At 38.9% G+C, this 25,770-nt stretch overlaps 1 protein-coding gene across 1 annotated transcript; it reads right to left on the minus strand.

Moving 5' to 3' along the window:
• Positions 1-639: 639 nt before the first annotated feature.
• Positions 640-25,645, minus strand: LOC104026296 (kinesin-like protein KIF20A). Its single transcript, XM_075705986.1, has 18 exons — positions 25,514-25,645; positions 24,324-24,398; positions 21,520-21,639; positions 20,452-20,590; positions 20,169-20,353; positions 16,598-16,694; positions 15,925-16,122; positions 15,732-15,843; positions 13,779-13,850; positions 11,609-11,755; positions 10,820-10,985; positions 9,309-9,479; positions 8,505-8,644; positions 7,115-7,280; positions 5,454-5,571; positions 5,304-5,371; positions 3,509-3,628; positions 640-915 (listed from the first exon to the last, which is right to left on the minus strand). Exons 1-18 carry the CDS (start codon positions 25,643-25,645, stop codon positions 640-642), a joined length of 2,502 nt encoding a protein of 833 aa, XP_075562101.1.
• Positions 25,646-25,770: the final 125 nt, after the last annotated feature.

Consider the following 25,770-nt stretch of genomic DNA (forward strand, 5'->3'; position numbering starts at 1 on the left):
AGATTTTTCAAAGTTTAATGCACATTCTTAGGGGAAATTCAAATGATATTAAAACAAGTTCCTTTACAAAGCCAAGTCAGCTGAAAAATAGCAAGGAGCCAGATAAGACCTCATTTTGTTGCCTCTTTTGAGGCCTTATGTTTAGCAATTTGCTCAGTTATGTCCCAAGATGGCAGTTTCCAAGTCAAAGCCAGAATATTAACTGAAGAACCAAGCTATTTTAACTACTTGAGATTAAGCTTACAAGCCATCTGATTTCTAGGAACCAACAGTGAAAATCCTTTATTTAAAAAGGTAATAAGCAGGAGCTGAGGAACATCCCACTTTGCATGAATCACACATTCATCAGTATAGATGACCATGATAGCAGTTACTCAAGAATTAATTTTTTTTTATATATATATACACATATATATGTATTTCTCAAATCACATCCCTATATCAACAGTAAAAGCACAAGTTTAGGTCTATACTTACATAGCTCCAAATTCAACCCTGATTCAATTAAAACAGTTCTGTATTAAACATTTTTCTGTCAGTTAACATGACAGTAAAGATGGCATCCAAGAGTGAGAAAAAGCTACCAACAGTTTAAGATCGATAAAGAAGCCCAGTAACTGCACACTGATTAATCAAATATTATTCTTTTGCTTTATGAGCCAACAGTACTTGTTTTCTTGAAGAGGATGAAGCATCTTCATACTTCCCCCAGCCTTTACCAAGAGGGGTACTAGTAGTGGCTGCTACTGTGGATTTCAGGTTAGCCAACAAACCTCGCCTGGGTTTTTGTTGTTTTGGCTCCTCTATAGAGAAATGCTTTTTCCGTTCATCAAGTTCTTTTTGCAGGGAAGACACTGTTTCTTCAAGCTCCAGAACACGTTTAGCCCAGTTCTGAAGACTATTCATTTCTTGATCCTATGAGGATAAGGCTGTGTTAGGTATGTGAACACTCCAAAGTCTTTTTCACTTAATTTTCTGTTTCAGATTATTTTACTATACCAGTAAACACCCCTGTTATTATTATGCCAAATGGCTATTCAGTACCCATTTCATAGAATCATAGAATGCTTTGGGTTGGAAGGGACCTTTAGAGGCCATCTAGCCCAACCCCCCTGCAGTGGGCAGGGACAGCTTTAACCAGATCAGGTTGCTCAGAGCCCCGTCCAACCTGACCTTGAATGTTGCCAGGGATGGGGCCTCCACTACCTCTCCGGGCAACCTGTCCCAGTGCTTCACCACCCTCATTGTAAAAAATTTCTTCCTTATATGCAGTCTAAATCTGTCCTCCTTTAGTTTAAATCCATTACTCCTTGTCCTGTCACAACAGGCCTTGCTAAAAAGATTGTCCCTATCTTTCCTATAGGCCCCCTTTAAGTACTGAAAGGCCGCAATAAGGTCTCCTTGCAGCCTTCTCTTCTCCAGGCTGAACAACCCCAACTCTCTCAGCCTGGCCTCATAGGAGAGGTGCTCCAGCCCTCAGATCATTTTGGTGGCCCTCTTCTGGACCCGCTCCAACAGGTCCATGTCCTTCTTGTGCTGAGGGCTCCAGAATTTCTTCTGAATTACTTCTATGTAATTTAGAGAACAGCAAACTACAGGGCCATCAGATCTAGTTAGAGACTTAAGTCTGACTGAAGAAGCTGATACTAAAGTGCTTAGCCACACTATGCAAAGAATTGCTGCTGTTCTAAGAACCAAATAAAGAAGGCTTTCCTGTCTTAAGCTGCAATTACTGAAAGCAAAACTGGTCAAATGAAAACTCTCATAGTCATAAGTCTGCTAACTAGGACTGAGTACATGCTTTGAGTGGGCAGAATACAGATGTGGGCAGTCTTAAAGATGCTCTCTAATCCTTGTGGTTAACAAAAAGCCACCTTCCCATGTCTTAGAACCAATGAAGAAACAAAGTTCAAGATGAACAATTTTAAGTCTCCGACTTAGACTAAAAGGCATGCAGAAGGTAATTTGATGTTCAAAGAAAAACTTCACTAAGCAGTCTTATACCTGCCTTGCTTCATTTGCAGATTACAAATGAGACATAGATGCAAACTGTCAAGAGTTCAAAATTCTCGTGTTTTATTTAGGAATCTAGTTGATGTCTGAGGTCAGATGCTGTCAAATTTATGAAGTCCCTGCTTTTGAAGGAAAGATTTTTTCTATTTCAGTATTAAGTAGTTTACCTGCCCATATCACTTATCCAGCTTTTGCCACCTCTGCAGGAGTGTCAGCATAGCTTTAAAACCACAGAAACTTAGGTCTCGTTGCACTAACATTTGTGCACTGACAGCTTGCTTGCCCTCAGCAAAACACTTCATGACTACAGTTCCAAGTAGTATTTTCTTTGCTTGAGAATAATTTGTGGCATCTTTAGATTAGCAAGAGTTGACAGCACAGAGTTACCCTATTGACCAAGTCTTTCACTTAAACTGAAAAATGAGTCTTGTCTTACAAGATACAAAGTCAAGGAGTGAAACACAAGGGCTCCGAGCCCATAATTCAGGAAGTTAGGCACAGAAAAATACCAAACAACTTAAGTAAAAACATTATGCTAACATAGAATGGTTTGGGTTGGAAGGGACCTTTAAAGGTCATCTAGTCCAATCCCCCTGCCATGAACAGGAACATCTTCAACTAGATCAGGTTGCCCAGAGCCCTGTCCAACCTGACCTTGAATATTTCCAGGGATAGGGCATCTACCACCTCTCTCTGGGCAATCTGTTCCAGCATTTCACCACCCTCATTGTAAAATATTTCTTCCTTATATCCAACCTGAATCTACCCTCTTTTAGTTTAAAACTATTACCCCTTGAACCATTACTCCTTGTCCTACCACTACAGGCCCTGCTGAAAAGTCTGTCCCCATCTTTCTTATAAGCCCTCTTTAAATACTGCAAGGCTGCAACAAGGTCTCCCCAGAGCCTTCTCTTCTCCAGGCTGAACAACCCCAACTCTCTCAGCCTGGCCTCATAGGAGAGGTGCTCCAGCCCTCAGATCATTTTGGTGGCCCTCTTCTGGACCCGCTCCAACAGGTCCATGTCCTTCTTGTGCTGAGGGCCCCAGAGCTGGACGCAGTACTCCAGGTGAGGTCTCACCAGAGCAGAGCAGAGGGGCAGAATCACCTCCCTCGACCTGCTGGCCATGCTTCTTTTGCTGCAGCCCAGGATATGGTTGGTTTTCTGGGCTGTGAGCAGACATTGCTGGCTCATGTCCAGCTTTTCATCCACCAGTACCCCCCAGTCCTTCTCCACGGGGCTGCTCTCAATCCCCTCATCCCCCACCCTGTACTGATATCAGGGGTTGCCCTGACCCAGGTGCAGAACCTTACACTTGGCCTTGTTGAACCTCATGAGGTTCACATGGGCCCACTTTTAAGCTTGTCCAGGTCCCTCTGGATGGCATCCCATCCCTCAAGACTGAGCAGTGTTTTTACATGTACAAAGATGCAAAAACACCCAGTACAACTATAGATAAAAGCCATATGAAAGTTGCTTTTAAATTGTTGACAAACCTTGAGCATGATTGTATGCTTCAGTTGACTGTTCTCTTCTGCCATTTTTCTGTAGCCTTCATTAGCTTCTAGCAGGGCTTCATTTAATTTCTGTATTTTAAACTTCAGAGATTTTATAAGCTGAAAATAAACCCCATACACACTGAAGTTCAAGACAGCATGTTTTACATGAATTTTGTTTATGACTAAAACTCATACAGACACTGTAAGCATTTGTGTTTAATATTGAACAGCACAAACTGCAAGATCAAAGCAATGAAGGCTAAGCCTGCTTCTCTCAACCCCCTGTGTCCCAACCCATCATTTCTGGTGATAAAATACAGCTGGAGCATTCAAGGGCTATTGTGCTGAAGCTACTAGATTTACATAGACCTGTCAATCAAAGAACAGCCACACATACTAAGCTACTTCTAGAACAGTCTGCTCCTCTTCAGTAAGGGTAGTTAAAAGAATGCTCTCATCTCATTAACACTATTCATATAATGTATTGGAGCACAGTTACAACAGAAGACCTCACCTTTCTGATGGGAATATTGGTGATTAAGTCTTGAGAGGGAAAGAACTCTGAACCAGCAAAATTAATGTTATATCATTAATTTACTTCTACAAGGTTGGAGGAACAATAATTAGACTGCTAAAAAACCCACCTTTGTCCATGTTTAATGGCTGAATGGGAGGGAAGAAAAGTAGTGAATTACTCATCATACATGCACAGATATGTGAGGCAAAGCAGCAGAAGGGCACTGATGGAACCAAGTGCTTTAAACTGCTCTCACTTCAGTTATTGTCAGGCAGCAATCCCATCATTGTACCACTTTCTAGCCACACAAAACAGTCAATACTGTATCCCCATATCAAGCATAAAAGCCAAAGTTTCTTTCTAGCATCAAAATTTGAAATTGACATAGGAAATGGAAAATGATGTAGAGCTCAAGAACAGGAATGGAAAACAAATGCCAGGGCCATAACACAAGACATTAAACTTGGTAAGGAAAAAGTTATTTTTGGAGTACCCTTTCTCAATAGAAAATGACTTAAGTTCACTTTCCATTTACATGGTTTATTAGAACCAGCTGGAACTGTTTCTCCAAACCCTACTCCTATTTGTTGTTAGTGAAAGGAACAAGGCTTGTCTCTTCCCTCCTCCCCAACCTCTTTAAACATGGGAAACTAACTGTAGCCTTACAAGTTCATTCAAGGTACAGACTAAAAATGCATACCTAAAAATAATTAGTATTTGTTTTCCATAACACAGCCTGAAGCTCCTAATTTCCACCTCTATATGCTATTCAGAACATGAGGATCTTGTTTGTTTGAAGAACAGAGACATTACCCTTTACTTAAGTTTAAGGGGATAGTGGAGTTCAGTACTTACAGAAAGGACTGGTTTAAGGCACTACTTTGGCTTTAGATCTAAAGTATCACCAGATTCTGTAACTGTTCCCCTGTGCATGGGCAGGCAGCATTTCAGGAAGGAAAGCACTGAGGCTATGGCAGCAATATTTACAACACATTCCAATACGAGGTTATACATACTTCCCTACTTCCAACTCGCATCACGTTCACCATGTGACTTGTTACAGTAGTAGATGCCTTTACAAACTAGAGTAAAGCCAGAACGCAGCCAATCTCTGGCAAAAGTCATCCACAATGGGACAAGGGCTTTTTTGTGAACTTGATGCCCATTTGCAGGAATCTTCATGCTTTTGTCTACAGTGCAGATCTTTAAGGGTTGAGCCATGCCAGAGTTAAGGACCATTATCCCCAGATTTGTTAAATACTAAGCAAGAGGTACCTCTTCTTTCTCTTTGCATTGTTTCTGCAGTCCTTCATTGGCTCTCTCCATCATCTTATTCATAAGATCTATAGGCAAAAGAAAAGTTTGCTTGTTTATACACAATACCAAAAGTAAACTGAACTTTGAATATCCGGATTAGATTCCTACCTAGTTCCAGGTTATTTTCAGCAGGTAGTATATCTGAATTCGGACTTCCCAGAGCCAACAGCCTCCCTGACTGTTCATGAAGTTGCCTTTCCAATTGCAGTATTTTACTCTCTCTATCCTGAAAAAAAGGACACATAGTAGAATCTGTCTAAATTTCTGCTTAACCTCATGCACTACTGCATGTCCTTCAATTATACTATACATATATATTCAGTTTTAAAATTGTTTCAGGTGGAAGTTGTGATAGTTATGGTTGAGAAATCACAGTAAGGAGTAACACTCAGATCACAAGACCTTCTAGGAGGAAGCTACTTTACACAGGAGTCAACTCTTCCAGTCTGAAGATTTCCAAACTGTATTAAAAGTAGCCATACAGCAGAAAGGAAACTTTAGGGCATCTGTGTTAAACACTGTTGCCAGTTGTCTTGCTAAATAAGGAAGAATATATTTAATAGAATTAAGTTTTAATCTCAATCTCTGTTTTAGTACCTGTCAGATCACTAGGGTGGTATTTCAGAGTGAGAAATCAAACAAGAGTCACCATCAAGAAAAGTTATTCATCTAATTATGGTTCTCTGAAGCTTCCACTCATATTTCATGTCGTGCTCTCCTTTGTCAATCAAGAATTTTACATCTTAGGGACCATCTTGTTCTTTGAATCTTCCCTTATGCAGCCTTGTGGCCAGTGTAAGAGGCCGCTATAAATACAGAGGGCACTATTAAACCTGTTTTCCTCCACCCCAACACAGTGTGTAACTAGGGCTTAAGTGAACATAAAAACAAGACAAGCACGAAGGAGCTGGAAAAATAGAGGCCATTACACAATACAGTGTTGCTTGTCAGCACCTGAATGGAGAGCTGTAAAAGCAGAAGTGTTTATATATCACAGACTACCACAGAAACCCACTTCCCTCATGTCTTGAAAGGAACCTGCCCACCAGTAGAGCAAGATGTCTTATTGGCTCCTGGACAGGAGAGCGCAGCGAGAAAGCACCTCTGGTGTATACCACAATTGTTCTTTTCTTCCACTACAGACCTTCTGAGAAGACTGAGACTATCTCCACAGAGGCTAGAAGTAAAGACTGACAGAGTTGCACATGGCTCACTTGCAAAAGGAAAGGAACTTACTGATGCCAACTCTGAGCAGCTCTACGTATAAGTATATTCAGGAGATTAAGTTCTCTCCTGCATAAAGTTTGATTTCTCATTACAGTTTCTTATCCCACAATCCTTCCTCTAGACCTTCAGAGTAGAGATCCATTATGATTACAATAGCTACCCTGTACTGAATTCCCCACCAGCCCTTTCAAGACCAGCTTTTTACTCTACACCCTACAATCCCAATGATCTCCACAAAGCCAGACTGGTGTATACACCATCCCTCTAGGTGTTCCAATCATTGCACTACAGAGATAAAGATGACTTGGATTTAATTGAACTGTGCCCTCAAAGATCGGGACATTTAGGTATACGCTACAGTAGTGTTAGAAGACATCTCTATCCTTATGGCTAGCATTGGACACCAGAACAGCCAGGCTGAACTGCTAGTTATTTTGACTGTTCAGTGTTACATTTAGGATTCCTGAATGAGTCTGTTAAGGAAAAGCAAAATTTACAGTCAAGAGGCCAGCACACATTTTGTAGCAGCAGTCAAGTCATACCTCAACTTTCTCTTGTTCAGCTAGAAATTCTTCTATGGGAACATAATGATCTTCAATTTGTTCCATTGCACACACATATGCATGTTTCTTAATGGCCTCTTTATACATTTCAAATTTGCTCTCCAGTTTCTCTTCGTAACTGTCTTTCATATCTTCCAAGCGGTTGCTGAGGAGAACATGTTAGTTTTATTTAATATATGAGCATTCCAGCTATTACAATTTGACTACATGTGTTCAACTGGCAATATCAAAGTTATTAATCTAATCATAAATTGTGAAGTTAAGAGACCGAGAAGTACTTTTCTCCTTTTTCCTCCTTTTTATTCTCGATGATCCCACAGACTTGCACCAAAGCATAACTTCTACCTGGCATATACCAAGGAAAGTGCTATAGAAGAACACATACTTAAGATCTGTCAAACAGAAGTTTTATAAAAAAAAAAATCCACCAACATGTAGTGATAGATATGACTACACCCAATTAGACCTGATATTTGAAGAATACTTCTGGGACATGTCTTTCACATTGGGTTTTGGGGTTTTTTTCTCCATTAAAGATAAATACCAAATTCATTTTGCCTTATTATTTCAATACATTACACATTACTCCTGTCACAATTTAAAAAAATGCCCCAGCAGCAACATAGAACATCACCTCAGAGAAAAGGCATCCCTACTGTTTCATGTGTTTGGCCAAAGGCACCCAAACAATTTTAAGTCAGTGCAGGTGTTAAACCATAGTGTGTTCAGCTGGCAGCTTAACTTGGGGTTAGTCTCTGTTAGCAATTCAAACAGCAGGAAACTGATTTCAAGAAGAGAAGAGTTAAGAGGAAGTGAAAGCAGCTTGAGCAATCTGGGCACACTTGAAAACAAATCTCCAAATTAGTAACATCAGTGCAGGCAGCCACAGTAATTTATAAGATAGTACACTAACAATGGTTCATAAGTCATCCAGGAGCAAGAATCCAGGAGAGCTCAAGGAGATACAATTCAAACTACCTTAAACACATGCATGCTTTATTAACATGACCAAGTGTAAGTTTTGGAACAATCACAAGCCTCAGTGGGATACCTGTAACAGTATTCCACATCTGCTAAATACTAATAACAAGTCAGGACAATCTCCAGTAATTACAAATAAAACAGTTCCACAGAAAGCGCATTACTTTTTCAGTGTACATGGGAAGAGTTTATTTTAATGGTCCTTCTTCCCTTTTCATCAGAAGCTTTGAAATTGTCCAGCCCTAACTTCTCTAAATAACATGAGTATGCATGTCTTGCATATACATATATAAGTATATACATACATGTGTGTGTATATATATAAAAATGTATGCATTTATATATGTGGAATCCTTTCAGTCTTGAAAAGGACTGCAATATGACTTGCCTCCAGGCTTCCTCTGTTTCCAACAGCTGTCGGAACATTGCTTCTGCCATCTCTCTACGTATCTTCACCTCCAGAAGAAGTTTACTTTGCCTTTCTGCAACTAGCTTCTCCTTTAGGTTCTCTGCAGTTTTCAAGAGATCCTAAATTTAACATATTTCAGTTCAGAAAACAAGCTAGAAACATATATTCAGATGTATGTCAAATGAAATATTCAGAGACAGTCATCCACAGAGGGCATTTCTACAAGCCTATACTTTCAGTGGGGCTGCACCAAAGCTTAAAATATTTTCAAACATTAATTTCTACTGCAAAGACAACCTTTCTCCATCTTGATGATTTCTGCTATCAAGAAGTTTACTACTGTTTTGGCATTTAAACATTAATTTGTACAACCATTTAGCATAAAGCCTACTTGATTTTTACAGTTCATTGCTATTAGCTTGTGTAGCTTTGTTTTTAAAATACCACACCTTAACTTGTTCCTGCTGTTCCCAAAAGAGCACAAACCACTAAATGATGTTGTTTTGAACACATATACTGCTTCCTTACTCTTCTCGTTGAGCAATCAGTTCAATTCCAAATTTAGCGCTTGACCTAACTAGAAAGCTGCAGGCAGCCTTCCACAACCACACTTGTTCCCTCCGAACTAGACTACTTTAAGTCTAGGCCTGCCAGACACTGAGCAGATGCTTACAGTTCTCATTTGACACAGCTTCCAGCATATCTCTCATGGTAAAAGATTCTAATACTAGGACTAATAGCAATGGCTTTCTTGGGTACAGTTTTGAGTAGATGTGTATCTACCTCATGACTCAGAATGGTGATGTCCACTTCCTCTTCTACGGAGGTTTCAGTACTGTCAGGAAAGTCATCTACAGATGTGTTAGCATCAAAGTGTATGATAGGTTTGCCATCGTCTCCAACTAGCTTGGGTGGAAAGTAACCAAAACTTTTGGGTAGGATTGTCTGGATTACCTGGAAAATCCAGAGTTGAATGCATTGATTTGTCAATGCTGTCAATATTGCAGATATCAGAATACTAGGAAGAAGGAGCATGAATGCATTGTTGTATTTACACTATATTTAATGATTACAAGAACATTAATGAAATTTTACATGGCTTTCAGCAGACAAAAAACCCCTCTATCAATACAAATATAAGACTTAGGTGTTCTAACAAAGTGAAAATGAGAAAGATTATCTACTAACAAACTTAACATGCTTGTCTAGAAAGGCGTTTTCTCTTCCCCTAAAACACAAGGTTTTGGAGTAGCTTCCTGGGAAGTTAATGAAAAGCAGCAAATCCTCAAAACATTTGCTCCTTCCTGAAATACTGTGACAGGGATCAACAATTTGTGCTAGTTACATAAAGATTTCAAGTGTGTATGTCATAGGACAACATATAAGAGAAGCTGATCCTCAGTGCATGCTCTTGTCTTATGATGAAAGTTGCAGCCGAACAGAGTTAGAAAAATCTTTCTCTCAGATCATACTAGACATGCCATTACAAACTTGGAACATGTCAGAACTAATCCATGGTTCCACACTAGAAATGGACTTTATTTATGCCACGAAACACTGTATAGCTCATCATCCCACTCTCTGCAAGAAGCAGCTTCTAGGGAAGCTGAATGAACTTAAGACCAAACAAGACCCCAAGTCCTGAACTTAATGGGAGGCTTACAAGCAGAGCTAGCAGAAGCAGCACGAAAGCATGTAGATTTAGCAGGTTTTTTGCCTTCAAAGGAGAGGAGGACACTACCTTCAAGCATTACCTTACAAAAAAAGTCTTCTGTTTTTGTTTGTTATGGGTTACTTGCACTTAGCCAGATAGGAGCAATGCAGGCACAAGAGATCTCATTCAGACTACAGAGTAAGAGGCTACTACCACTACTAGCTGTCCAAGAAGTTTTGAACAATTGTCATCTTGTGCAACAGACGCTTAACTGCACACAGGTTGAACAATTCATCAAAAGCTTGAACCAAATTATTGCATTTTCTCAGATATATGGTATAACCAGTCATATCTGAAAGTGCCCTAACTTTATTTAAAAAAAAAACAAAAACAAACACAGAATGTCCGTGGTGTAGAACTGAACAAGCCACAGACAGCTGCAGCTATCTTAACTTCTTACCACAAGTAAGTTTGCCGATGGGCAAGACTACTAGAGGCCTTTTAGAGGGAAGCTACATGCAGAAGAATTAATATGATGCATCAATGTCCTAATCACACTGAAGCGCATACAACCTGATCATTTCACAAACCAACAGTAACAAAGAATGCAGAATAGCAGAGAAAGTAGATGCACTCTTACCTGTTTGGCTATAGCTGAAAATTTCATTACATGTAGTGTTTCATCATATGTGGAAGCATGCTGATTAATGTTTACAATCATACAAGCTTTGCCTTTTCCACAAAAGAATGGCTGAAACAGACGAGTCAATTTGCTCTCTCTGAACGGAATATAGCTTGGCTTCATCCTCATGGAGAAAAGAATAAAAAAAATTGTGGAACAAAAAAATTGTAAGAGGCCTTTGCAATACTGTAACTTAGGTTAATTCTGTTTCTCTTTCAGGAAACAGATCCAGTAGGATGCTCATATTTAAGCCTAAGCTATTTCACAGCAAAGAGCAAGGTCTTTCCTGGATCTCATAAGCTCTACAAGTTAAAGTATTTAAAAGTAAGAGAAGTAAAGAGTGTCTGTATCACAGCTCCCTAGTGTTGAAAAACAGATCCTGGAACAAGCCAAAGGCTAAGTACAGGATTACCTGTCAACTGTCAGATGAGTCCACCTGTGTAATTTGGAGGTAGAAGGGAAGAGGACAAAACAGGAGATCTGTCCACAAAGCCTATTGCTCATATGCACACACTGAAAAGAGCTTGGTAGTTTGCCCCTAATTGCCTTTTCTTGTTCTCCAAAAAAAAAAAAAAAAAAAACCCCACACACAACCCAGTTTTAGAGAAAGAATGTTCATTTCAAGTTTTCCAGTGACATCTAGATTTGTATCTTCCTCTGACCATGTGAATCACTTTGCAGAAACCTAAAGGGATCCTTAGGGTTTCAACCTAAAACTTAGCATGTTGTTTACAACTTGTCACTTACTTCGGATTTTGGTTTTGCTTCAATGCTGCAATGCATTTTCCAAGGATATGAAGAGAATTATTAATGTTTCCTGCTTCTTTTAGTCTGTCTCCAAAGGCTTGTGTTTTATTACACCTCTCTGATCCAGCCAAGTCACAGAAAGACAACCTGCATGAAAGAATTATCCAGAATACACATACAAACTTATTTCTAAACAGTATGAAAATAGAACTGCATGTCTTTTTATTTCTTTATATGTCTAAAGTGTAAATGAGTGACTCATTTCAGCCTACCTAGATCACAGAATAAGTTGTACTTTAACATTGACATTTTGTCTGGAATGCACTATGCAAGGTATTTAGGATAACAGCACTAACCTATCTTCCCATTGTATATAAAGATACTTGAACAAGGTGGCTGCTCCTAAGACAGTCTATTTGGCACATTCGAAGAAGTCTGCTTGTAGGGTTCATTTAAAACTTTGGAAGCCTTCTGACAAAGAATCCAGTTTAGAAACCCAAATTTTGTTGCAATCCTAAAGTGAGTGCTTCCAGACAAGACAAGAGGAACTTCTGAAATAGTTTTGCATAGTGGGACTATACTACAGAAGCATTTTGACTGTCACCTTCACCAGTTCCAGCATTAAGAGGACTGCAAGATAGTAGTAGACTTCAATACACTCCAGTCTGCCTCTTTTGGATATAGAACACTGTTTCCTATTGCAAATAAGAGGCCAGAAGTCCTTCCCAGATCACCTTAAAGCTCTTTGGCTATAGCAATTAACTGCTGCTAAACTCGGGCCACTGAGCTATCCCTTGTGGTACAATAGGTTACCATCAGAGACAATCATCCTGGATAATCAAGGAATTTCATCACTTTTACTTAATATAAAGAAAGCCCTTGAAATATGGGAAGCTCTGAAAGTTAGACAATTTATGTAACCCAACTATTACTCACTTACACATTTATTTACATAAAATAATATCTTTTTAAGATCACAGCCTTTCACACAGCTGAAATAAGTACATATTAATACTATACATATTAATAAGGCACATATTTCAACTGTGTGAAAGGCTATGATCTTATGATCTTTATCTTTCTCAGTACAAGATACAAAGATACAAGCTTTTTTTCTTCCTTAAGCAACACACCAACTCTGTCATTCATCTAACAGCTGCTGCAAGCTTTGCCAGGGGAATACACCAAGACACAGAACAGCAAGGAATACAGATGCAGTCATTTCCTCAAGTTATCTTTCCTTAGAGTATTTATCACCATAACATGTGACATTAAAAGGTGTTATCTCAGTGAGGTATATTTATTACCAACTCTGCTTATCAGAGACAAGAGAAAACTCAGTAGGAGCTATGACTGAACTAAAACACTGTTACAGGACTGTCCTCATTTTTCCATATCAAGCTAAATGGAAAATTAATCAGGGAAAAAAGAAACAAAAAAGCTATCTAAATGGCTTCAAGCAGCTCCAAGCCACTTCCCCTAAATCACAAAAGAACAGAGAGGTGTAAGGACTTAGCACTGCTCTCACATGGTGTGCCTACATTAGCATTTTAGATCAGGAGAACAGTTTTTAAGCAAATCACTTCTTACTGTAGATTGTAGCATGAATCAGTGCCAGAGCATGTCACCTGCATTCTTTTGGGATGACAGACTTGAATTTGTGTTGTTGCAGCACATTTGATGTGCTCCTAGAAACATTCAACCTGTAAACTCCAGTCCGGTCCCAAAGTAGAAAGATACACAGGCATAGCTTGCACCTTGGGTCTTCAGCACTAGCTGCTGCGCTCCAACTTTAGAGATTGGCATCTATCAGCCAGCCATTTGAATTCTGATTAGCGGAACATATAGTGTGGTATTACACAGTACTACTCTGTCCCCACCTCCCCATTATGTAAGACAATATACAAATATTTCCCTCAATTTATGTATTACTGACAGAGTTTTAACAGATTCCCTCAGCCAAACCTTAACAGAATAAAAGATGGGGAAACACTTCTGTGGCTGTCCCTGTCAGGTTTCCAGTCAGTTTTATGCAACCAGTGGAGTTCTGATTTCCTTCTCAGCTCTCACAGGACTTATTAAAAGAAAGTTCACCAGTTCAGCATGCTTATACATTATCAACTTTTCTAAAATATTTACATTCTGGTAATCAGCTGAAGCATTCACTTACTCTGAAACTCCAAGAACATGCGGCTGATGCTCATCAGTTAGCTTCAGTAGCCTGATTGAAAATATACTGTGACTGGAATGGAAAGAAGTCCTTTTTAATAACCACAATTATGAAAATTAAGCAGTCACTGAAGCAAAGTAAAATTTGTATGCTACAGAAATTTCAGAGCTGAAGAAAGAACAAGAATTAATTCACTAATTTACATTAGTTACCTTCGCAATGCATTCATTTAGCAGCAAAAAGCCGCAATAAAAGTTGTATTTTGTGACTTTCCATTTCTTTCAATACAGGGAAGGGAAAAATATCACATGAAGCCTACAAGCTGTCTTGGAGAAAGAACAAGCCGGTTCACTTAAGTCTACTGATCAGAAGATGAGTACTCAGGCAGTCACTTTGTATACAATCTTTAGACAGTATCTGAACTCAGTAAATCTGAGGAACTAACTTCTTACAAATAAATGGGTGGGAGGAATAAGTTATGGTTCGACAGTCCTGTAATTTCTCCTACTTCATACACAGTTATTTGTTCAGTTTTGAAATTATTATGTTTTCTAGAAAGGTTGAATTTGTGACACTTGAAAATCCAGTTATTCTGGTTTAGACATCAAGCTACAAAGGCAGTGGACATGCTGTATGAAACCAAAAAGAAAATCCCAGAACCACAAGTGCCCTGTCCCCAGTTTATCCAGTAAATCAGGACACACAGAAGACAAACTTCTCTAGTATATATTTAAAGCAGTGCCTTACTCCTCAGCACCAACCCACAATTTAAGAATGAAATTTTAAGAATGAAATTTCTAAAAAAAAAAAAAACCCAAAAAACCCACCCAACCAAAAAAAAAACCCCAAACAACAAAACACACCACGCAAAACCAAACAAAGCCACAATTTAGAAACAAGCTCAGTGGAAGTCAGCATATTCCCTAGAGCAAAAGGAGGACATTCTAGGCACAAAACTCTGCCAGAAAAACACAGTTCTTTTCTGCACTGCTTTAGGCTCAAGTGAAATTCAGGTGGAATCACAGCATGACCAGCCAGGTTAGCTCAGTTGGTTAGAACATGGTGCTAATAATGCCAAGTTCACAGGTTCAGTCCCTGCTTAGTGCAGGGGGGTTGGGCTCAATGATCTCTCAAGGTCCCTTCCAACCCAAAGCATTCTATGATTCTATGATAAAACTTAATGGCAGCTGTCTTTCTCTAAAAACCAAGAGTTATGCTGTTCTGTATCAGATAAAAAGCAGGCTTAGTAACACTATGATTACTATTAGCTAAATATACAACATGGCCCTTCCACACTTAAAGGACAAATTAATAAGAGGACATTAAAATCAAGTAAGAAGGCACTTTCAACAGAAAGTTTACTACCTCCTTATTTAGTTCAACCCATTCCATCAAACTAGACTCTCCCTGATCCATCTTCCAGAGCTGGGTAAAAGCTAGGGGCTTAATTCTTAAGATACCAAGTAAACTCAGCTAGAACACAGCAATCTAAAAGCACCTAGATAATCTAGCAGCACTGAAAGGTACTGCATGACTTGCTCCTTCCTACATCCCCTACTGACAGATTCCAGGTTTCCAAGAATTATACTGCCAGTGATGAAGAATTATTGAGCTTTTCTTTCAACATCCTCACACAGCCATTTCCACTCAGCACCACTAGCATTTGCCAAGGTGTATAGCCCCGTTGGCACTCAAATTAATGTGACTTGGTCTTTTTGGTTGTCCAAAGCCATGAATAAGAACCCAAGTCCACATATTAGTAAAGTCATACGGCCTCTCCTAGCTTTCTTCCAGGAAGACTTTCATAATAAAACCAGAATAATCAAGGAAAGTCAAGCTACTATTGAAGAGTGGCTCATTTCAAACATATTCTAAAGCCTTCTCCTCCCTTCCCCTCCTCCCTCCCCTTAAAAGAAAAAAAGACATAGTATGCTTATAATTAGAGGAACAAACCTCCTACTTGATTGCTCATTCATTCTAGTACAAGCAAAGCTTCGGTTCTTGTTTCCTATTTTTAGTATTTTGCAGGCTTCTTCAGTGCTCTGAATGTTAATCCACTTTAAGTCTGTGAAAAGAGACCTTTTACATAAGTTTCTGATGAAAGAAATTCTGTGAAACTGCCAAGGTCATAAAACAATATTATTACCTTTAATATAAGAATTCCCTCCTTGATCCTCACAAATTCTTAAGACTCTGCGCTTCTGAGGTTTTGATGTAGATAATACATTTAATAGGTCATACACATATTCATTATAAATTTCACAAAAGGAAATCCACACAGACGCTTGTGTTCTTTGGTGTATATTACTCCTATATATGTCAAGTGGAACAAAGCTGTTCTCTGCTAACTCAAAACAGAGAAAGAGTTCAATGATCAAACAACTCATTGATAAATTTTAATTGCAGCATATAGAACCTTCTAAAAGCAGGAGGCTTGTATATATCTGTGTTGTACAATCAGATATACAGCACTGCATAACTGAGTTTACCCAAGAACATTTGAACTTCTCAGCAGTCACCTGTAACCAGAACATGCCTACGTTCTAAGCTATTGTCCCCCTCTACCACAACCTTCCAGCAGCTTAGACATTAGCTTTGCAGAACTAAGCCCCCCCTTCCCCCAAAAGGGGCAAAACTATCAATATTTTTACATTGTTACTCTTTCTCCCGAGTTGAGCCATTAAAATTTGGTTAAAAGCTATATATATTTACTTTGTAGTATAGAACAGAGATTTTTTTTAATCCACCAATAACTACCCACTTATATTCCTAAATTTCTATTCTCACCCCCCCCCCCGAATTTTTCCACTTTATTTTACCTAGTGAATCAGAAGGAAGAGTTTTTGAAGTACAGTTGAAAGAAGCTGACTCCACATCACACATGTTTGTAATAGTATTTGAGATGCTTTCTGTCTCCTTGAGAAAATAAGAGACCATTACATCCACATGAACAGACTACGAGATTAGCAGAAGTAAAAAATGACAGTAATTCCAGTATTTAAGATTTAAATATTGCAGTAGTATTAAGTGTTAAGCCCCCCTTACTCTGGCTGCAAATGAAATGCTTTTAACAACACTGAACTAAAAATCAATAAATGCTCTTTCCCTCACAAGAATTACTGCTCTCTGCTACTCCCAGCAACCTGTTTTGGAGGCCAATTGCTACTAACATAGTAGACTTACTTTACAGTTCTGGGAGAACCAAGATCCTCTGTCAGACTGTGACAGCCCAGAATGCCTTTACGAACTATTGGACAAATCTGAAGAATATTTCAGTCAAACAAAAGAACTGGAGAAGTAAGTTTCTTTCAGGGACAGATGGCAGGGTGGTGGGCAAGAGAGTAAAGCAGCAGAGATTCCTAATTTGCTTGATTGTTGCCAATCACTTTCATAAATCACAGGCTTATGCCAGGTCTGTGAGATTTTGAGTCAAACATACTTTAAGACCTCAGACAGAGTGAAATGATAGCTTCATAAAGGACTTAAAGAGCTGATAAACCAACAGTCTATGTCGGTTTAATTCAGACTGAATTAAAAGGCCATTAAAAATCCTGTGTAGATAACAGCACAGTTTCTTTAAGTATACACATTTGCTGAATTTCTTTACATCAACAAAATTATGTAAAAACTTGCCAAGACTTGTCAAAGCATAGGCTTCAAATTACCACTAGGAAAACTGCTGTAATGAAGTAGCAACTCCCACTATTTAGAGATTCCAACATCTCCACATACTACTTCCCATATTTTATGTGCTGATAAAAATTTTCATTAGGACATTCACCCTGATTTCCCAAAACCCAATCCTGATAGAGGGACATCCTACAGTAAAAGAGGGGGAACAGATTCAAAGAAGTAAACCTTCATGTTCTAGCTATTAGAATGCAGTTCATTATGGATTATCTACTGATGCCTATGTTACTCACTTGGTATATCCAAACCAGAATTTTTACAAACACAAAAGTATGAAGCCATACTTTCAGATCTTCCATTTTAAAGATAAATAGCATAAATAGCATTTATTTTATAAATGACCATTTTGCAAAGATTGCACTGTATACATTTATGTTGCTCCAGTAGTCAAAAAGTATAACCACAAGCATTGGATTCTGTTCTTTCCATTTGTAAAGTACAAAGCAGAATTCTAAAGCAGGGTATGGGACTGACATGCATGGCACATCTATGCATGTCAAAAATGTATTGGAATGTAAAAAACCCAATACCACAGTACTTGTGCACATGTTAAGTTTTTGTACAGGTATTTCAACAAAACTGAGTGAATTAGCTATATTGCTATACCATTCTTCAAATCATATGGCCAAATACAGAAAAGAACATGAAGATGACTGCCTGAAAACAAGTGGGAACAGGAACTGACATTGTTTGCCAGTAACAGAAACTGACATTTAATAGCAAATACAAGGACAGGTGGGAATAGGAATGCAAGTAAAGCAGCTTTTAATCCAGTAAAAAACAGTATTTAATCCAGTGAATAGAACAAGTAAAGGTAAGGAGAGGGTGTGAACCATGCCAAGCAAGATTTTTTGCAGCAGTACTGTATAGAGAACATAAACAGTAGAACATTAAATACAAGGGTATTGCAGTAATTCAGAGCAGTTTAAACTGAGAGAATGAAAGGAACAGCAGGCTTTTTCTGCATGACATGTAAACTGAGCCTGGGAAAGGGGCCTGCAGAAATCCATGTAAACCAAAACCAAGCCCACCAAACCGTATCTGCTCTCAGATTACAAGCTTCAGTGAACATCTGAACAGTGACGCTATTCACAAGCTATCAAGAAGCACAGCTTCACTACTGGGGATGGCTGAACTATCACTATGGAAGCATTGTAACACATAAGCAAGGTCTTGTCATGTATTATTTTCTAACTGCATTTTTCCCTTTCCTTCCTGATGGTGGAGTCTTGCTTGATTTTCACTATAGTGCATCAGCATCTAGATCACCTACTGCAACATTCAGTAACTAAACTATTAATGAAGTCAGATTGTGATTTAAAAAAAAAAGGGATATTTGTAAAGTATAGAGCTATCTTCAAAATAAGATATTGGACCTCCTGCTCTAGACCTTGAGCTCCTGCTTGTTCCTTCTTGCAAGCTTGCAGGTTCCATAAAGTTTTTAAAAATATTTACCTATTATCCTCCTGACCATCTCAATTTTTCTTTAAGACCCTCACCCCCTGCACATATACACACAGTGCAAGTGAGTTTTTAAGACACTCTCAAAATAAATATGCGTTCTTTAGCATCTTTTAGATTTTTCGTGAGGTCTTCCCTCAAAAGTTAACCAGACTCAGACTAAACAAAGTTCGGTTTGCAGACTTTAAATTAAGCAATAGAATTTAGAGTGGAACTTTACATATGAATTTGATTCATAGAAGGATATTCTTTCAGAGCTAACTGTAGTACTTTAACAACATTGGCATTAAAGACAACAGAAAAAAGAAAACCCAGTCAATCATTACTTCTATACTTCCCAGAATTCATTCAGAGTTGCTCTGAATGATAATCCCAAAACATAGCAGGCTCACAGTTCAGGTTAAAAATGTTCTGAACAGCAAGTAAAAAGAGACAGCCATCTTGTGACAATTTGCAGCTGGGCTTAGAATGATAGAACAAGACACACACACACAAGGGTGCCCATTTTCTGGTGAGACCCATTTCTTACACTGGAAACAGAAATGACTAGATAATGAAAACATCAGGCTGCCACAGTAAAGACTCCTCTATTCTACCTACAGTCTTCAGAGACCAGAGTTCAAGATACATACAATCCTCTAAGCAGGCTGTAATCCTTTTAGGAAATTCATTTTGTGGCATCTCACTTCACTTGCTGCATCAAAGTTTCTTTATGAAGTTACATAAATGACATGTTTACCAGCTTTTTAATCTGCCTTAAGACTGTCTTCCACCAAAAGGGACTCTTCTGCATCCTTCGCTGCCCCTGCTGAGATGTTGCCATCAACTCTCCTGAGCTAGTACTGGAATTTGAGCAACTGCCCAGAGATCTAGCCTGGGAACCTGACCCAAAAGATTAATTTAACAAGAAGAGGGTTTTAGATAGGTCAGCTCTCAGAGCCTTTTCAAGGGCTAATGTCACCACAGTGTAAGAACTGCTCCTCTATGGAAATCCAGGCTTTGCAATGTTTTTTGGTTTGAAGTGTGTGCTGCCTGCTGCAGAAAGTTCTTCCAGTTCACCCTGAGCTCCAAAAACAGCCAGTTGCCTTATTATTCCAAGGTTCACCAAGTATCCATACTGTAGATTTAGATAAATCTAAAGATTCAATAATGAAACAGAGATTCTATTAAAGATAGTCTGTTAGACAGGAAGTTTTTAAGAAGCTTCATTTAGTAACAAGGAAGTATTTGGTCACTGACCTCTTTCAGTGACGCAAGAATAGCAGTTTTTATGGCTTCTTCTTGCTTAACTTGTGCATCTTCTAGTTTCTTAACATCATTGCTCAAATACGGTTTGAAGTTCATCTTCAGGTAATGTCTTCCCCTTATGTGGTTAAAAATCACATCAAGTGAGCGAGGTAAAATACCAAAATCTTTTGAAGTCCCTTAAAAATAAGGAAAGATAAAATGTAGACAGTCATAAAAATTTCTCATTGGATTTTGACTTGGTTGTTATATATGCTTTTTGGCAAACATTTTATACCTTGGATAGTGAATGTCTTGCCTGCATTTGTAACCCCATAAGTAAACACCAGTCCGTTCACTCCATTAACATATGCTCTTACTATCTCTCTCATTGAGCCTTCAAAAAATTCACTCTGAGTAGTTTCTGGTCCAAATACCTTGGAGAAGGGGGGCGGAGGGGTGGAAGAAGAGAAAGAAAAAAAAAAGAGTGATAAATGGCACAAAGAAGTTTAATATATCAAAATATTGTCACTGATTAACAGTGACTAGTTTTTCAGAGCAAGCTGAGTAGGAGATACTAGCTTAGTTTTCTGTCTTGCCTGAACCCCTTCTGATTCCACGTTTTCTGTTGGGTACTCATAGCATGCCTGCTTAATTCTGAGAGGCTTGCACTTAGTTTTTAATATTTTCCTACTTCTAAAATAAACTACTTGGAATGCTACTGTGCACATACCGTTTTAGTGGATACTTTCAAGATCATCTGCTAGTGATGCACAACTCCCTCCTCACTCTGTACCAGTCACCCACAATTGATGAGAAGATCAGCATTACAACAGTCTAGATGACTCAATGCCTGAAGCTTGTTTATGTTTTGATACTGCAAGAGCAGAAGTTCTTGCATCAGGCAACAGAGTTGAGAAACTTACTTCCAGTATAGAAGGTTTAAGCAGTTAGGCTGCTATCCTTTCAAAAGTAAGTCCCTAAACACATGCTTACGTAGGTGCCTTTAAACAGGTGATTTCCTGTAACACTTCCCAGATGAGGGCATCAGCAGGAACAGCAGAACCACCATAGGTCTGTGCCTACAAGAAGCTTCTGTGGCATCTAATTAAAGTAAACAACAGAGCTACCGAAGAAGCTTCCTTGTCTCATCTAAAAGGCACCTCCATTGTAATACAGCTTTCTTGACAGCCTAACAGTAAATAATAAGCAGTCTGTTGTTTTTTTTTTTTAAGGCAACTACCACCACATGTAATTCAAAGAAAAAAAAAAAATCACATTGCATGATATAGTAGAAAATTCAGTTTTTATCATTGCAGTGCAAAAAACCGAACTGTAACCAACAATTAGTAAAATGGTTGCCTACCTGAGAAAAGGTGAACCTGTGCACAGAATAGCCAATGCCCCTTTCACTGTTTTTCATTGCAGAAGACTCTTTGGGTGCATTAAGAGTTACTGTTTGGGGATCTTCAATAGTTACACAACCCTTAAAAAACAAGACAAGGTAAACCAAAACACCACACAAAATTATTTAGGAAGAAAGCTATCTGAAAAAACCTAACAAATTAGTGTTTTCATCTATTTACCAGAGCTACAAAGAGTTGCAAAATTTACATATAATCTCTGTTGATATGTGCAACAACTAGAAAGACACCCACTTCACATGAAAGCCGTAGTGTAGACAAAGTTAAGGCAATCATCTGGAGTTTTCTACGAGGTATAAAACTTTCCTAGGTTTCCTTCCAGCAACTTTTTTTTCTTTTTTAAACACTTTCTAAACCCTGGTATTTTGTGATTGTGGCTTGCACATTCCTAGCTACGAAAGCAAAGCTATCTAGAAATCTACTGGTTTTCCACTTCAATCATTTTCAGTGTGAAACAAGCTATGACCACCATAAATAAAATAAGTTTGAAGCATTATCCTTTGACTGACAGATGGTGTTATCAGTAATGAAGAAAACTGAATTAGTTTCAAGTATTTTGATTGCTATTTCTCACTTAAGTAAAGGTGAGATGCAATTACCTAGCACATTCTAGCTAGATAAACGTAGAATGCAGTATCCCAGGAAAATTTTTTATACCAGACAGGCTACCAAAAATACAAACTGAACTACCAATGTAGTTGAACAGTATCTTGAAGCTCATCAGCCACAAGGATTGATTGTAACTAAATCTGACATTTATGTTCAGAGGCTGGCCAGAGCCGGTAAGACTAATAACCCATGTGTAGCACGTACAGAAGTACTGCTCTTCCTAGGAGTCTCAATTAACAAGTCTGTTTATCAACTGCTATAGAAGCTCTAAGCTGGGTACTGAATTTAGACCAATCACTTGCTCCCTGTGCCAGGCTCTAAACCCATATACTCTTTAACATTCCTCCCACCTTGCCAGGAACAGAAATGCAGGTCAGATGTACTAAATCCTAGAGAGCTACAGAAGAATCCAACATCTGCAGCATGTGCCATCAGCTGCCACCAGTCTCACAGACACTCATGAGCAGAGGCCTTAAAGTAGTCAGATCTGCAGAGCTGGAATCCAGCTGGTAACACATCACTCTTGTTGTGTCCCCTCAGCTAACCCCACAAGTTGGCAGGAGCTGGACCATTTCTGGCACTGTACACATCATACCCAAAGAACACAACTTCCTGCTCTCCAGCAGGTGACTTTAGAGAATCACTGGCAGTTGCATCAAGAGTACAGAATTTCATCCAGATCTCTTAAGCTTTACTTGCATAAATCATTATCTCTATAAGCAACAACAGATCAGTTAACCTGTTGATCGTCTCTGTTTAAAGCATCAGTCTACAGCTGTAAGAAATAGGGCTTGGGTTCTACTTTCTTCTTTTCTCCTTGCATATTTGGAACAAAGATTCTTTCCTGAAAATTATGTGTGGCAGGAAGGAAAAAAGGACCTAAAAATTAAGTTGATCTCCCATTGATTATAGAGATGGGAAGGGTTTTGTGTTTGGTTGGGTTTTTTGCAGGGTTTTTTTTTGTTTGGTTGGTGTTTTTGGGTTTTTTTTTTCTTCTTTCATTTGTGGCCAAGCATCTTCCTCACAGATTCAGGTGCTGGTTAAGAGCAGAAAACACTGAAGATCTTTCAAGCACGTATAGTTTTGGAGGCTGAGGAAAAAGCCTTCATAGCATGCAAGACAAGTTATGCAGCTAATATATCGGAAGATCAACTATTTCGTCATGAACTACATGAAGACAAGAGCTTTAAAAAAAAAATCTAGCACAGACTTCAAAACTTATTTTTTTCCTCCCTCCCTGCCTTTAAGAACAAGTAGTTTCACCAATGGTCAGGTGGTCAGAAATTTCCCATTCCAAAGAGGAATGAGATAAACAACTCTTAAAACAATATGGTTTTGTAAATCAATTTACCCTTACAGCCAGCTCAGATTGCTGAATGATACCAAACCGGAAGCACTGTGGTAGTGCATACCACTCAACAACTGCCTAAGGAAAGGTGAATGGAAGTTGGGGGGGGGCAGAAATCCAAGTGAAAAAATACAAAGGTTCCAACTCTGGCAGATCAAATGCAGGAATACATTTAAAAAAGGCAAGTCAGAACTAATATTAAATCCTTCTCCAAACAGGTCAGGAATAAGAGGTCTATCAGAAAGCCTGTGAGACCCTGCAAACATGAGGGCTGAGAGATGCACTGCAGAGACCTTGTCCTCCAAGGACAGCTAAATGAATTCTTTGCATCAGTATTCACAACGGATGGCGGGGGAGGAGGGGGTAGGAGAAAGGAGTATTTCTGTGTGTTTGCATGTGCACATGTATGTATGTGTAAAATGCTGAAGCATCTGACTGACAGTATAAGCTGTAGAGGTTATAGAAAATTTGACAGGATGAGCAGCAAGTCACTGAGACAAGGTAGCAGACTATTCAGGCATTCCAAACAAACTCAAGGGTCAGATACCTGAATTACTCCAAGAATTGCATAATCTTTTCCATGAAGCTCCCTCATTTCCTGAGCTACAGGTGTGCATGTCTGCACCATGCAAATTAGTAAAAATGGTGATAAAAAATCACGTCTATCCAGGTGTCCACTAATTCTATTTGGAAGCAGTACACGGCTTTTCTAAAAGAAAGTCCTGGCTTACAATATTAGGTGTTCTTTGAGGGAGAAGAAAAACTTAGTTCTTAGGTTCTCCAACTAACCTGAGACTCATGGCTTTCAAGCTCCGCTACAGAAAAGGGCCTCACTCTCAAGAAGACTTTCAAAGGTTGATATGCCTATTCATTAAAAAAAACATACAGAGTTATATTGGCCACTTTTTAAACAGAACACCCCCAGATCATATCACCATACATCTCTGATGCAGTACTTCCTATTTTATCTTACTGCCTCACTTTCTCCTTCCTTGTAAAGTTCAGACCCTAAGCTTTTATTTGCTTCTTTACCTCCTAATGTCCTTAAGTAAACCCTTTTTTGTCATCCGTCCCCCAGTGCAAGAGCACACTATTGGAGGTGTAAACTGCACTGCTTCCACCTTCTGGTCTCCCTCTGTATTGAATTCGAGCTGTATTTTCTAACAGCTGCTTCTGCAGTACCGCACTGCCATTTCCTATGGAGCATGCTCAGTTAATACACTGACACATTCTTAGCCTCAAGAGACCACTTCATCACCACCATCCAGGCACTAGCCCCTCCTCTTCCTCACAGTAACAACCATGAAACAGTTCTTAGTTGCTAAGGCGGGCTTTTCCATCCCATACCATTGTACAAAGGTCTCCCCATCCAGGTGAAGTGGTAATAGCAGGGAGATTTTTAGAGGGATCCCAGCATTCCTTCCTTCCTCACAGAGCTTCAAAGTCCCTACTTGGACAACTTGTTCATTCAGCAGATGGATTTACCAGATGCCTCTACAGCCCTCCCATGACGAGCACTCCCCTAATCATACAAAATTAAGTCACCTGAGGGAAGTCCATCAGGAAACCTATCATTCTAAAAAAAGCAGAGATGGCTATACTAGCTTCAAAAGTGTACTGCAGAACAGCATTATAGATTTTTATTTCCAAGCACCTAACAAGCTTTCAACAAGGATCTATGTCCTTTCTTAGCTTACTAAAAAGAGCGGTACAGTCATATTACATTCAAAGTGCAATTACTGAAGTCCTTTGCTTCCTTCTCAAAAGCTTAGCACAACACATCATGTAACATCAACCACCTGCATTTCCTACTGGCTATGATCTGTTTGTAAGCAATGAGAAGTAAGCACAAGAATCAAAACATCTTGGGGGCAGGGGAATACAGCAGTTCTTACCAAAGAAATATTTACCAGAATTAAAGCTTAAAAAAAAAAAAAAAAAGGCATAATCAGAAGACAGACTACAAAACCAATCCACACCTCATGATCCTCTGTATTAGGTAATACTGTTGACTCCATAGGTGAGGGTTTACCTGCCACATTCAGAAAAGAAACTGATTCCAACATATCAGATATTTCTGCAGAAACATAGGTTTTCCCCTCATCATCCATTGTTCTGTGCAAAGGGACTTGTGAGGGGGAAAAAAAAAAAAAGTCCATCATTTTCTCACAGAACAGGCAAAAACAGAGAGCAAAATAGAGATCACCATATCCTGTATATGAACAAGCACTTCTGG

This window comes from Pelecanus crispus, chromosome 2, assembly GCF_030463565.1.
Source record: "Pelecanus crispus isolate bPelCri1 chromosome 2, bPelCri1.pri, whole genome shotgun sequence".
Lineage (NCBI taxonomy): Eukaryota > Metazoa > Chordata > Aves > Pelecaniformes > Pelecanidae > Pelecanus > Pelecanus crispus.